The sequence below is a fragment of the Etheostoma spectabile genome, chromosome 10 (assembly GCF_008692095.1).
Source record: "Etheostoma spectabile isolate EspeVRDwgs_2016 chromosome 10, UIUC_Espe_1.0, whole genome shotgun sequence".
Taxonomy (NCBI): Eukaryota; Metazoa; Chordata; class Actinopteri; order Perciformes; family Percidae; genus Etheostoma; species Etheostoma spectabile.
The window spans coordinates 18706610-18722309 of NC_045742.1; the positions used below are offsets into that span (position 1 = coordinate 18706610).

The window sequence follows — 15700 nt, forward strand, 5'->3', positions numbered from 1 at the left end:
CACACACACACACACACGGATCGATGGCTGGGCTAGTAAGAGGGATTGATGGGGCGCTTGGCTGGGACTCTTTATATTTGTGTGTGTATAAAAGTGGGTGTTAGTGTGCTGGCATTAGCACATCAAGGGCATGGAGCACACAAAGACTGAAGAGCTGTGAAGATTAACCTCTAGTTGATTAAAATGTGTCACTCTTATCACTTACAAACTAGTTTGGCTCTGCAATTTCCACACTGAAAACTAACCATGTATCTATTAAATCTCCATGGCAACTGAGCAAACTCCATCCACTCAAGAAGACTGTGAGATGTAGTGAAAATATCAGGAAAAAGCGACAAAGTGGACCTTGAGTTAATTTTCATGAGCAGTGTACAAATATATCACAATAGATAACGTTACGTATGAATGAGGTTGATGACGTGTTGAATTATCCTTGCATGTTGGCAATCATACCTAAGAATGTTCGCATGGCTTTTTCTTTTTTACTTGTAGCTAACATATCACGTTTAGGTTCTTTTGCCTCTCTCTTATAAACGCACCTCCTGACAGGAGTGTGAACAACCAATCATCTAGCTTGACATGCACGTCTGCACAATGTGTTGTTTAACAGTTACCCATAACACCCTTCACTGCGTAGGTTTGCTGAGACGTATCTTTGTAGAAACATATTGGGTAACATAATATTGTTTTCATTAAGTGTTTTTTATCATATTTAGTTGTTTTGACACTGTTGCACAACCAGGAACCAAGAAGAAGTTGTCAAACACTGGTATTCTACTACTGTCTGTACCCGTAATGTCTGTAACCTTGCAGAAATTACTGTCTATCCCTAAACCTGTCAAGTGAATGCATGTCTTCTTTTGTTAGGCTCCTGAATAAGTTTTAGTAGTTTTATTATGGAGAGACGCTTATTCCCCAATTTACACAAGATAAAATTAGGATTTTCAAGGCTTAAACAAACATATCCTCAGAGATTGCCTTCGGTGCACTGCCCCAGGGTCTATGTGGAGTTCTGAGCTTTCCTTAATGGCACGTTGGCATTGTTGAGGATGCTATAAATCCAACACAACATTAGCCACTCTAAACCTTCCTTTGGTCTTGAAGTAAGTTTCATCCAACAATATATTAGCTTTATGTCATACAGCCTCTGGCCCTCTGCAGCAAACTGCCACCCTCTGTAGAAAGTCCTCTGCTAATATCTGAGCCACCCTGTGAAGAGACAACAGTAGAGACCGAATGTACGTGCCTCTGATGATTGGATTGTGTAAACAATCCCAACACGTGTCCTGTCTCCTCTATGTTGGTCAAGCCAAGAACATTTGGCTGTCTGGGAAAGCTGTCAGACTCCTGAGAGAAAAAGAACGAAAGGGTGAGACAGACAGAGAGAAGAGAGAGAGGAACAAGGGGGGAGGAGGATCTTAGCTTTACTCAAATGCTGAGCTGATTATGCAGTAATTGACTTTGTACATTTTCTCCTATATTTTTCCTTGCAGTTGTGTTTTCGTTTGTTGACCCAGAATGCGCTTTATCCTTTTCCCCAAGTCATTCTTCTTTCCCCTACTTTTCTTTTTTTCTTATCTTCTATTCTTGTGAATTATCATCTGTCAGTTTCAAATTCTCTCATTTTTACCCACCACTTTCTTTCACCTCTTCCTGACTGGTTATGACACATTTTATCTGCTTTAACTCCTCAGCTCATTTGATTTCTATTTTCTCGTACTGCTGATTCATAATCTCCATTTGGACAGAAAACGGAGGGATGGAGCTTCTGTCCTGATGAATAACAACACGGATTGGTAGAGAGAGAAAGTGAGAATGGGATACTGAGACAGCCTCATTTGCAAACTGTCTGGCTGGCACTCTGTCTCTCGGTCTATACGCCAGACTGTCAGCGGCTGTATTCCTGTGAGTGTCAGTGCCCTGCCCTGAACCAAACTTTCCACAAATCATGCGGTAAGGCTAAACTGATTTAGCTTGCTACTGCTTGTCTAGGTCCGTGCCATCCAGAGTCTGTTTTGTTTCAATAATATGGCCTGCGCTCTGTCTTCTTTTTCCAACACCTGGGCCGTCCCCTTTTCACTCTCACACATTTAGAGTGCCTCTACCACTTAGTATTATAAGAAACGGAAAAGGGACGAAGTAAAGGAGGATGGCATAGTAATGGAATTGTAAAAAAAAGGAAAAGGGAGAAACAAAAAGAGAGATGGAAAAGACAAGAAGAAAGATGAAATCAAAGGAGAAGCAGATTATATAGCAGCAAGGAGGGAAAGTGGATGAAGGAAGAGTGCAAATACAGAGAGAAATATGAGGGTGGAAACAGAACTTGTTGACCGAAGGGCACCACCAGGGGTCTGACTCAAAAACAAGCAAGATGTTCCTGGAGATAACTAAAGCCTCAGCGTTGCCTTGTGGGGAACTCACAGAGGGTCTTTCCTGTTTATTCATGTCTCCTCCTCCTTCCCTTTTCCCTTTTACGGGTCGGAGACAGTTGATGTAGGGCCGGACCGGAGAGTTAAAATGACCCAGATTCTGTGTGTGTGTGTGTGTGTGTGTGTGTGTGTGTGTGTGTGTGTGTGTGTGTGTGTGTGTGGTTTGGATGACACACTGTGATCATAAATGTAGGTCAAAGATGAACAATTTGCAAATGAGGTGGAGAAAGCGGAGAAAGAGAAATAGAAGGTGACTGGGGCAAGGCCACCATGCTTGTGTATGTATGTGAGGGTGTGTAGGTGTGTGACCATTTTTGGAGACCACTCTATGTAATGAGCTGAGCAGGGTGGCAGGGATGGGGCTGCATCGCTAAGTCCTGCACGGCTTAAATTACACTGGCATCTGGCTTCCACAAACACACGTGTGCATAGTGTGTGTGTGTGTTTTTGTGTGTGTGTGTGTGTCTGACAGTGTGTGTCAGACACACACACACTGACAGAGTAGACAAAGGTATGACAAGACATCGTTTCTTTCACATGTTTATATTTGATACATTTTGTTTGCCAATTCTGATTTATTATCCTTCCTTGTTTCATATTCATAATTAACATAATTGGGCAAACGCCTGGCTCTTTAGGACATTAAGCAAATAATTTCATTCACTTAATGAATCTGTCTTAATATGTAACCTTAATTGCAGTTATTTCTCTCTTCCTGCTCCTGCTCTCTAGCTTTTTTCTCCTGTGAGAGTAAAGCAGCGGAGAGGAAAGGTTTGCCAAGGGTTATCACAAGTGTCTTATATATTTAGCACATTCAGTTTTGAATAGCTTTGCTTAATGCCGCCTTCATCAATTTCAGATAAATCTACATTTTTTCCAGAGATATATTCAAATTCAAAACCTGGCTCTCTTAGAGCTTAGCGGGGTAGCATAAAGGTACAATTTGCCGCTGATGCGATTACATAAAACACCATTACTATTTACGGTGACGTGTCCTCTTAATAATCTCTCTCTCTGAAGTGTGTCTAATGTTTCAAATCCGCCTTATTATTGTACAAGGCGGATTCTATTATGATTCAAAGGGTGAATGAATTGGAGGGTTACACAGTAGTGAGTCACTATCAAAGCTATATTTGTGCAAGGATGTGTGTGTTTGTGCAATTGTTTCTGTATGCCTGTGGATGCATGTATACAACTGTGTGTGAAGTTAGCAGTAGCAGGTTTATGAAGCAGATGAAACACACGCTCACACACAATGTCTGTGGTGGACTGAGCCGAAAGGGCCCTGACCGGGTGTGACTTTGATCCTCACCACAACATCCGCTCTTCCACTCCACACTTAACTAGGACTCAAGTTACTCCTTTCAGATCTTGAAATAGAGTCTTGGTGTGCCTTCAAACACACTAGGATTATCCTGTTGTAACTGGACACTCAGTGTGTAGGATCCAGATTTGGAGCCTGCAGATGGGCGTCAGGTCTAAGGGAGAGTTGTGGTTAGTGTCTCCATCTCAATGGCCATGAGAGTAATAATAATAACCCAGTTATACTATACTGAGTTGTGAGCAGGTGTTTTCTCTGGTAATGAGCCAGATGTGAATATTTGGTGCAGGTTGCTCAAAATGTTTTTTTCTTTTTTTAATCTTGATGATAAATTACTCAGATGTAATGTGCATCATTATTCCTTGTGAAGGAAGTGTTCTTCAATTGACGGAAATATGAACTGAAATAGATCATACTACTCACCAGTGAGACATCTTTCTAGCTTTGGCTTTGTTAATGTGAGTCTTTGCAAAGCGGCAAAGTAATTTTTGACAACATAAACAAAGAAAAATGTTTTAATTATTGGCCTTCTTCAGCATCCAAATAGTTTCATAACAAAACCTAATGATGAATTGTGGCGTTGATTCCCATGACTCAATTTACTTAGCAGATGAATTCCACTTTTATTTAAACAAGCAAAGCTCATTTGACACTATTCCATACTGCGTGGACTGAGCATTAAAGACAAATCACCTATACTGTAATAAGCCCAATTCAAAGGCATAATGTGTGTGAAAGGACCAGGGGTGTAAAATTCTCATAGAAATTGTTCATAAAGAGGCTAAAAGGGTCAGTCATTGCCATATAACAAACTAAGTGCCATGCAGTGTTCCCTACCAAAATATGTCCTGGCTACTCCAAATAATACATAGACTTGGCTACGGACACTTTCCTTTGGAAATTGTTATAAAATTTTGGCATCTTTGTAAAAAGTTATTTTCTTGAAATCGTTCTCATATTGTAATGTTGGCATCATTAGCATTTAATGCATAAACGTCCGTATATATTGCTAATGAGAAACAATTGAGCAGGTGGTATTTTGTCCCATCACCATGTTGTGTACAGTATGTGTTGCCTTCACTATATGCAAATGATCAGATGTTGTTGTGACAGGGAGACACAAACCAAGAAATATGGAAATGTATAATAGAAATACGAAGTAGATGCCATGACCTTTTCAGCCAGATGTGCAGTGATACTCCCTGTTTGTGATGTGAAAATCCTTTAGAATCAGTGAAGATAATGGTGAGATGCAAAAAGCAACTGTGTCAGATTTAAGTGTCTCATGAGGGGAGTGGAGCTAATAAGCTACATTTTTACACGTCAAACCTAATAAAACATCCTCAGGCTCATCGCCCAAAGGAGCACAATGAACTTACTGTAACAAGAGAACAGCAACTAGAGAGGCAGCTGATGTCATAGCAATCCCTGAACAGGCAAGTTATAGAGTGATGATGGTAAATATATATCAATTACAGAGGAAATTCATGGCAGCAGATGAAGAACCACTTGGCAGAAAAGACGTTGACACACCGGACCTGTTGACCTAACTTGGTCATCTCTAAATAACTGTGTATACTAATAGAATACATACTTCAATTAGTTTTATGAATTATTTTTGAAAAGATGGCGTGAAATAATGTTGTAGCTCATGGGAAGATATGATAGCATACTGCAATGATCGGCTCTTTGGTGAAGGACCACTCACAAGTACAATTGTAGTGTGAGTATTTAACCATCAATCAGAGATGCACTGTAACTGCTTAAGAATACATAATTTGGAAATGATCAAATGGTATTTGGTTTGAACAGATACAAACACCGTTAGGTTTTTTTGGGGTATTTTCTCCCCCATCACCAGGTTGACACATTGGCCGCAAACATCACACCGCTACTTCTCAGAGTAATCTAACACACAGACATCACACACTCACTGCTAGAATAAGCAGAGCTCACCCTCTACACTGATGGCCATCAAGGATGCATTTCCATAAATCATTTAAGAACTTATTTAAAAAAAAAATGTGCTTCTTAAGGCGTCTCAAAAATCCTCAGATCTGACTTTTTTCACTCTTAAAAGGAATGCAGGTGTGAAACGATAAACAAATAGGCTAACAAAAAAATAGAGACTGCAAAGGTGTACAGTATATACAGTAGTTTTAAGTTTTTGGGATTTAGGTTCATCCTCATAATGTCATCAGTTCTCAGCATACAGTAAAGTATTGTTTGGCAGTGCAGAATAAAGCTTGACTGATGTCACCTCGTTGCCTGGAGAAATGTTGCATGACTTGACAGGAGACAGGAAAATAACAAGCTGCACTTAGGGGCTGTCTAAAAAGTGCATTCAACAGTAAGTTTTTTCTGAGATGGTGCTCAACTACTAAAATATTCAGAAACAGATAATTTTGTCATGTTGATTTTTTTTCTTGTAGCCTATCTCCATGTGGCCCTTAACCCTGTCTTTGAATAACCCAAATGGTGTTGCCACATTAAGGCTGCTGGCGTACTACCAATGAATCTGAATTCTCTCAGTTGTTCTGGACACAGTGTTTGGACAAGCCTCCCCGCAATCCCCTCGACTAGGACTTGGCTTCCTATGCTTTAGAGGGGATAAAGACAATGCTTCTCACTATGGAAATGTGTGCAGACGCTTTGATGCTTAATACACTTCATTAACTTTGGTTTTTCAAAGTACGTGTCCACTTCTTTGGCTCCCTCACACCGCACCCCTCTCTAACCCCACTATGCCGGCTCAGATCGATCCAGCCATGTCTCCCAGTCCCATATGTCATCTTTTTTCTTTGACACAGCTCTCCTCTCTCCACTGCTTGGTATTCTGGAGTGGGAATGCATGCACCATCGCAGATCCATCAGCTCCGATCGGAATGCCGCACCACGGCTCGGGGAAATGGAGGGATGAGAAGAGAGAGAGAGGTGGAGGGAGAGAGGGAAAAGGGGAGGGAAGTGAGTGAGAGGGCAGGTCAGTGGCTTGTCGACATCTTTCCGGGACCAAACTTCCGACTGACAGGGAGAATAAGATAGAGGGAGAGAGAGAGAGGCAAGAAAATGAGTACCTCTTTATTTCTGAGGGACCCCGTTTGTTAATATCCATTTCCCTTTAAATCAGCTTCTCGTAGGAATTCAAGGAGCACACAGTTCTTATACTCCAATTCCTTTAGAGCTCAAAAGGATTCAATGGGTAGTAAGTATGCTACAGGAAAAGAATAGATCTTTAAAGTCTAGGTGCTCTCATAAGGTAAACCAGATTTGTTATTCTATTTATGTGAAGTCACAATTTTATTTATAGGTGGCCTAGACAGCTTAACAGAGTGCAGCCTAAAGAAAAAACATGAAAATAGACACGAAAAACAAATTACAAAACATCTTCCACACTTTGACAACATGTATGCAGCAGTTAAAAAGAAAACACACACACAAATAAAAAACAAAAATCACTTCCAACAGGAGAAAAATAGGAAAAACTTCATTAAGAACTACAGAGGAAGGATTCCAGGACAGGCAGACAATAGGTGAGTTTATGGTTGATGAAAGTAGTAGCAGTAATATAATTTTTTTTTTTAAATGGAGAAACTGAATAAGTGAAGAAACAAGGAAGTTCAGTGTAATAGGTTAAAGGGTTTTTGGCAAAGAGTGCTAAGTGTTTATCTTCTCAAAAACCTCTTGCCAACTGTCTTTAACTTCTTTTTTCACAATGAATATTGCCTTCTAGATATGTTTCCATCTATCATCATTCATTATGCACAGTACATGTCTGGAACTATCAAATTCATATTTGTTCAGGTTTTAAATGTGATATTTATACATACTTTATACTCCTACAAATAGTCTGATACAATCCGCCATTTGTAGCTGGTCATTGTAACCCAGGGTGGCATTTCAGCAAAACTCTGTGCAGTACAGTCCACACCGCTTTTCATAACACACATTCCTCTGTAATGTACACTGTAGTTTTCACCATCAGCTCACTTTCTTCTCTTCAACTCGCTCATCATCCCTTCCTTCTCCTGTCTGAGGGGAGGGAGAAGCAGACAAGCGCTGATCGCATCAATGTCTCTCTTCTTCATTTATCACTCTCTTTCTTTTGTGCTCTTCCTCTCCAAAGCCTCCATCCTCTCTGTGTTTTCTCCCCCATGGCTTTCCTCTACAGCAGTGTGTTGCCTTGGTAATTACCAGTTGTCTTAAACAGACAGATGGAATAAGAGAGAGTGACGGGCAATTTTCCCAGTGCCTGTTCTCCCCGTTTATGTGTGTGTTCTGTATGCACGCTTCTTAACTTCTCTCCATCTCTTTCACAGTCTCTTCCCTTACTTTCCTGCCTCACTCTCTCCATTTGAGTTTGCCTTTGTGCATGTCTCACGTGTGTTTGTGTGAGTATGTGTGTGTGTTTGGCGGACGTGGGGAATTACCTGACAGAATGTGATAGTTCAGGATGAGAGAGGGACAGTCTCATCTCCTGCGGTTGTGTTGGCCATTTTAGAAGCCAGGTGTCACTCTGGGTCTTTGCAGGTTCCCAGGAGGGATCACTGCTCTCCCATCCTCTTCTCTTTTCTCCCAGCATGCCCCTAACACGGCAGTGGGGTAAAGGGAAAAGGACTATTTCAATCTCCTTACTGTCAGGGCAAGAGAGGTGGGGAGGGGTGGATGGAGAATACACACAATGTGTGTTTTGTAGTGAGTGAATTGTCATAGTACAGTTTGTGTACTTCCTGAGTGTTTAAAAGAGCACAACATAAATGAAATGCATTATTATTATTATTATTATTTAATTTTCCACACTATCTTTCAGGCTGGAATGATCAGGATGGAGAAAGAGGAGTTTTTTATCGAGCCAGTGGAGCGGGGCGACGGAGTGATGGAAGAAGAGGAGGAGGAGGGAGGAGGAGGAAGGACGCACGTTGTCTATCGCTCCTCAGCCGTAAAGAAAGCGCCCATCAGCAGCACGGCGGCAGACTACCACTCCAGAGGTCAGTCTGTGGCTCCAACTATGCCATCCTCCACTTTTACACACTTTTCACTGAATGCTGCCCACTTCAGCTCTGCGCTCTATTTATCTCCAGCTTCTCCATTTTCACTAAAATTATATAAAAACACTGACTGCAAGCTCAGTCCCTCATCATTCAACAGAAATTCAAAACCTACGTTATGATTTGCTCTGATTTTTTTTGCGGTACATCCTCAAACACTACACAGACTATTCAGAAATAAGCTAGTATCTTAAACCATTCTTTACACACACACACACACACACACACTCACCTGCTGCTATAATCATATCAAACTATTGTATGCAAAGACAGCGAGTCACAGGTTGAGCATACCCTGCCGTCAAAAAAGAATTACACCTTAACACACTTAAACGCATCCTCTTGTCACTGCACTAATTTCCCAGAGAGAAATGAGCGATACGGAGACACACATGTTGGAGTGGTAAGGTAGCTCCCACTCTATCTTTTATAGAATTATACGCTGCCTTGACTGCCTCAACAATTAACAGCTGGCACTCAAGTCTGTGGTTTCTCCTTGTGTCTGCCTCCATTTTCCACTCTACAGATTTAATAAATGAAGTGAAACAACAAGTAGGGCTATTGTTTTAGAGGGAGAATCATACTTACAGTTTGACTCAGCATGTCAGCTCTGGGATAATAAATAAGGAAGACAAATATGTATTCAATCAGGCTTTAATACTCAAGGAGTGAACATTATCATGCAAGCACAATCATATTTCCATCATAAAAATTCAGATATTCATCAGTTATTTCTTTACAATAAAATGAGAAAAACATCTGACCAAAATGCAGTACAATTAGGCTTGCTTTAAGGTAAAAAGAGGAATTGCACTTAAATCAGTGTTTACTGAACAAAAAACATAGAAGTTATGCTCAATTTGAAAGTATATTTATAATTTCATATAACCTAAAGGGACATATACAATTATCAGTCTAATGTTTCTAATGCTGCTCAATTTCAGTTACTCTCTACAGTAAGACATGTAAAAAAACAGCATAGAAACTCATGTTTCAACCTTGTATTAGCCTGGGTGGAGTATTTAATGTGCATGAGCAATATGGCTCGTATCATAGTATCAACACATACAATTCTCTGCTAAACATAATAACTAAGACTCTTAACTACTCTCAAACTCTCAAAATACAATCAATATAGCAGAGTGAACACTACATAAACAATATCTTAATATTGGCTCACCCCAGGTGATGTGGAACATACACTGTATTTAGTATTTACTAAAGACTTCAGACATAATATTGGATATATTGTTGCTTTATTTTTTGATAAATAATTTTTAGTCAAATTCCCAGAAAATAGGATAAGTCATGTCAGCTGTACAGTGAGGGGTTGACTTGGCTTGTAATATGTTACTGCAAAACCTGCCTCAGGCTTGTGTCAGTAGAAGTGGCTGCCCAATCACTGTGATTGATCTGATGCCTAAAAGTCAATCAATTGTGACCTCAACCTGTGCAAGAGTCTGCATCTCAACTAATCACAAAGCAAAAGATATTCTCATAGAATCAAGTCTCCCATGTTGTAAAGGAGCGAGACAAAGCGCTTTATAACAAGTGTATCGCAATAGATAAGATCTGCGTCTTCCTATTCTGAGCAGTTGACTCAAGAATGTCTAATAATATACGGAGAAAGAGAGTTTCCATAGGAACACCCACTGAGGACAGACTGCATTAGAGTAACACAGATCTGCTCCCACTGTTAGTGATACCTGGCAGTACATACACACACACACACACACACACACACACACTCACACACACAAGAGCGAGCATGCACACATTGACAAAAACTATACAGAAAGTCACACACACATACAGGATGTAACTGCACGCAGCTTACACAACTCCCTTGATCATACATTTACACTTGCATGCATGCTGTATGCACACAGACACGCAAAGACACACACACACAACACGTCCCACTGCTTCTTGTTGCCTTTGAATCTTTCTCTCTAATGAAGAGTGGGGTGCAGATCAATAGCGTAGGATAGAACAGGCCACTGTGTGTGTGTGTGTGTGTGTGTGTGTGTGTGTGTGTGTGTGTGTGTGTGTGTGTGTGTGTGTGTTGGCGTGGGCATGAGTTCTGTGGTCGTCTGGCTTTGAGTGCTAGGATTTTCAAGGCCAAGCAGACAGACAGACAAGCAGGCATGTGCTGCTCCCAGTAGCATTTGATGTGGATCTCTCACTTTGTTTCTCTTCTTTTTTCCTTTTTTTATCTTTGTCTTAGCTATTCTAGACCACAAGATTATGTAAACACAGGTTTACCATTCAATTGTTCCATCACATCACTGTAATATCAAAGCCACATGGACACATAGAAAGCACATTACAGATCCTGCTGCCTTTACACTTCTTTCCCAGTTAAAAACAACTTCCCTCATATTTCTCAGACAAACACCCCCCCGTAGATCAATCAGGGACATTAACGAATGGATTAATTATCAATCAATCATTTCTGGAGATCTTCTTCGCCAAGCATACTTAATTCTCATGCAGTTATTGAATGTTGGACTCATTTCCTGGCTAAAGACAGAGGGAAGGAAGTTATATTTAGCAAGGTAATAGAGGAGCTCAAGAAGTAGAGAAAGAGAGCGATGAAGATTGGTTACTTACACCAGAAACTGAGGAGGTGTGAATCAATGTCCTAAGTGGACAGAGCAAGCTTTATTATTAATGTGGCACATTCGTCAATTAATCGCTGCTGCAATAGAAAAAGAAGGATTGCCATTCTTTTTTTTTTTTTTGCTGTGCGGAAGGTGCTCCATCTTTCAATCTGTCTTTTCTTCGCCCCTTACATTTTCATGTTCTTTCATCTGTGGTTTTGATCGATGTCTTTCTGTTTTGCTAATTTTAGTTCCTTTTCTTCCCTTCTTATGCCTCCGTGCCGGCGATAGCTGTGGCCTGAGGCATGGGTTCGGGTTGTCTGTCAGTCCGTCCGCCCCATTCTTTTGAACGCGATATCTCAGCAACCCCTGGAGCGAATTTCTTCAAATTTGCCTCAAACATCCACTTGTAATAAACGATCATCTGATTTGATTTTAGAGGTCAAAGGTCAAGGTCACTGTGGCCTACCAAAATGCATGTTTGCCCATAGCTTTTGATTTCCTTAATTATGTCAACGATTCACACAAATGTCTTAATGGGATATAATATAATGATGTGATGAGTGATTTTTTTCTTTCTCAAAAATATTCTCTGTGAAAAACCTTCTCAGTCTGGTAAGACATTGATGTAAACTGCAACGTTACTGTTTTTGTCTTTACTGTTTTTTTTTTTTTTTGGCCCAAACAAACTCTCGTCTTGGTGTCTGCAGACATGTTTTTTATTTCAGAGGCTGGACAGTAAGGATGGGGTTTGGTATTTTGTCTAGTAGGATTGGACTGCACGTGTGGGTGTGTTGCTTCAGCTGTGTCTATATTAACATGTTTTTGTGTGCCAGTGCGTTGTTGTGTCCAGGGTACTGAGACATGCCCAAACAGATGGACCACCAGAGGGCTTTTTCCCTTAATCCCCCTTACCCCAGTCTGCTACCTGGACTAAACTCCTACATAAATGATATATATAAAAGTTACAATGTTTCTACATGACTGTTGTTTGTTATATTTTGGTAGCATACGCTCAGTATTCAGCACACATACACAGTAGGTTATAGAATTGTGTTACAAAATGTAGTTCTTTGAAGCTGACTTTTTTTCATTGACATTTCAGAGATCTGTATTGTTCTCAAGGCCGAAAGGCTCCCTGCAGCGTCTGGGGCATTTAGCTTGTGGACTGACACTGGGCGGAGGACCGAGGCAGCTACACAGGACCCCATGTATCTGCACAAAGCCAGCATTTGTTTTACCCCTTAGGCACTGCTGTTCTGTGCTATTATTTTATGTATTGAGCTGTACTGTTTTGCGATTTGCCATTCTAGGCTGATGTGAGCTGAGTTAGGTCACTGTTGTTGTGTTGTTGGTGAATGCCACGTCGCACAGCAGTGATACAATGATGCGTCAGCTTGGGCCTGAGCTGAGAGGAAATTGAAGGGGGTCAGACAGAGGCCAGTGGTGCTGGTCCCTGTAGCTTAATGTCTGCCTCTCGTGTCCTGAAAATGAAGGCGGCTCTCTTGAGAGCGCACTCTCTCTCACTTTACTCCCTTTCCCTTCTCTGTCTGTGCTGGTGTGACACAAGGATAGTCATATGGTGCAGGGGTTTTAAGAGTTGACTTGTGACTAAGCACTTAGAGATGTAAGCACACACACACACACACACACACACACACACACACACACACACACACACACACACACACACACACACACACAAACTTGTATATGACCTGTACTCATCTTCAGTATGTAACAGGGGGTCCTAGCACACACTTTTGCAGTACAGTGACTGCTGTTGAAATCCTAAATAGCCACCTGAAACCCCCCAAAGGTGATACTGTCCTGACAGTTTTAAGAGACATCCTCTAAACTCTTTTCTTTGGACCTGCCCCGCAAGCTTTAAGGGCATGTGGACAACGTTGGAGGGAAATTCCAGTTTCATACAACACTGGTCTTATTTTTGTAGTTTTTGCCGTTTGTCCAACACAAAAAAAGATGTTTGATAGGTCAAGGAGCACAAGCAGTTAGACCAATTAGGCAGGTGTGGATCAGTCACCCCAAAAATTTTTTTGCTGTTTAAGCCCTATTATGAATTAAATCAGGAGCTGTCAGTTCTGAGTGTCTTTGGGCTGCTGTTAATAATAATATAATAAAATATTTAAATATTATAAAATAATAAACTCTAAAACCAGTAGTTTTAGAAGGGAATTCCTTCACCGTATATAGCCTATGTAAACAATGTCATCTTCCAAGGCTTGTCTGAGGCTTAACATTTTTAGCACGAAAATACCCAAAGCTCTCGAGAATTTAAAAACAAACTACAGTGAACCATTTTAGTGTGGATAAATATTGGTATTCCAAACAAAGTATTGCCTTTTCAAGAAAGGAAGGTGTTAATTGGAAAGCATTCAAATAGGAGAAAAGTTAATCAGTTTGCTTTCCCTAACATAAACCTTATAGCCAGTTATATTTGATGGACACACAACAAGTCCTTGCTATACCACAGGGAAATTATTGTAACAAGGTACTGGTCACAGATCAGCGGGTTGAACAGCTCTGGCCACATTGTAGCAGCAGCTGTTGCTGATTTCACATCAGCAGAGCAGCGTTGCCGCATTCTGTTACACGGCTTGCATTATAGACAGAACATGTGTATTATATATGTAATGTGTAATGCAATATAATAATATGGGTGTTATACTGGGCAGTAGGGATCCACTTTAAATCAGCAGTGTGCTTTAGTGCATACCTGCATAACTACGCACACATGCAGCCAAGCGGAAAGATACACACACCAAACACATACACAGTACTGAGACACAGCGAGTACTCTCACGTGTGTACACTACACACACACACACACACACACACACACACACACACACACACACACAGTATATATGTGGGAATGACTGCCGGCCCAGGTGTGCCTCTGGGAGGAAATTACAGTGTTAGGAGGGGAAGTATTTCAGCAGCCAGCTGCTTCCTCTCTCCCTCTCTCTGTGGCCACTGGCTGTATCCCTGGAGAGCATGACTAGCTTTTTACCATACTCTACCATGCATGCGTGCGTGCGCATGTGTGTGTTTGCACAGTCATGCAGTCCTGTGTGTTTGTGTTCATCCCTGTGCATTCACAGGTTTTATTTCTTGCCTGTTTCACTCATGACTGACTGACAGCACTTGTGTGTGTTTGTCAGTGTGCCTACACCGCGTTCCACCGTGTGTGTTCTCCCTTTGGCTTGTCTGACTCCTCACCTGATAAGCTCCCAGCAGGCCCTCCTTTGAGCCATCACTCACTGTGCCACAGTGCTGCTTTAAACAGAGCAGGACTCCTGGGATAATAGCAGGGTGCGGCCGACCTCTGCTCCAGTCTGCAGCCGCCACTGCCGCACTGACCCACGCACAGTCTGTCTGTCTGTCTGTCTGTCTGTCTGTCTGTCTGTGTTGTGGGGTTTCTGTCTGTCTGCGAGACAAAGAGAGAGTAAGCGAGAAGAGGATGAGCTGGAAAAGGGACACCTTGGATGGATGAAGGGGTCTAGTTTTATTATAGCCTTAGTCACTATAATTATGGTGATCATAGTGTTTTGACAATATTAGCACTGAGCGGTGGTGCCGCCTTTGATGTGGTGGATATGTTTTCAGTAACAGACTCTTGGTGTCAAAATGCTGCTGCATAACTATGTGTGTGTCCTTGAATTTCTACTGTATATTTGTGACAATGATCATCTTGCATTACTTGGGTTCTTGGCAAAGGTTGTGATTAGCAAAGTGGTGGTCCCAATCTTAATTTGGGACCACTCAAGAATTCTCCTACAACAAATTAAATTTCCTTGTAAAGATTTTCTGTTGCCATGAGGAGTTTGCGTCCATTTGCAGATCTGCAATTAGGGCTGAACTCCTAACTCTAACCTCTTTTGTTGTTGTTAAAAAGGTAAAAGGGAACTCTATTTTCATTCAACAAATGCACAGATTTAGATCAAAGACATTTTTTGCATCTTTACAAACAACATTTTTGATATTCTCTATTTCAAGTGGTTAATTTTATACGGGGACATTTATAGGAGCATAAAGCAATGTAAAGTACAGGGTAAGGGTAAGTGTATTCACAGTATGTGTGTGATGACATTAGAGAACCTACTCAGGCATTATAATAAGATCATACAGCGGTCTAGACTTAGTCCTATTTTTCACAGTCTCTGTACCTATATGGATAATTTAGATCTTTTGAAAGGGGGGTTGTATGAGGTACTTATCCAGAGTAGAGTAGATTTATTTATTTGATTAGGACAATGCACATTAATCAACATTTCTGTA

General features: G+C 41.0%; 1 protein-coding gene across 3 annotated transcripts in view; it reads left to right on the forward strand.

The window, feature by feature from the left end:
- The window catches only part of LOC116697403 (A disintegrin and metalloproteinase with thrombospondin motifs 2), a 105604-nt gene that overhangs the window by 39269 nt on the left and 50635 nt on the right, over nt 1-15700 (forward strand). For all 3 annotated transcript variants that reach the window (XM_032528752.1, XM_032528753.1, XM_032528754.1), the window contains exon 3: nt 8558-8735. In XM_032528752.1, coding sequence (XP_032384643.1) covers nt 8558-8735 — 178 coding nt within the window. The remainder of the gene's footprint in view (nt 1-8557; nt 8736-15700) is intronic.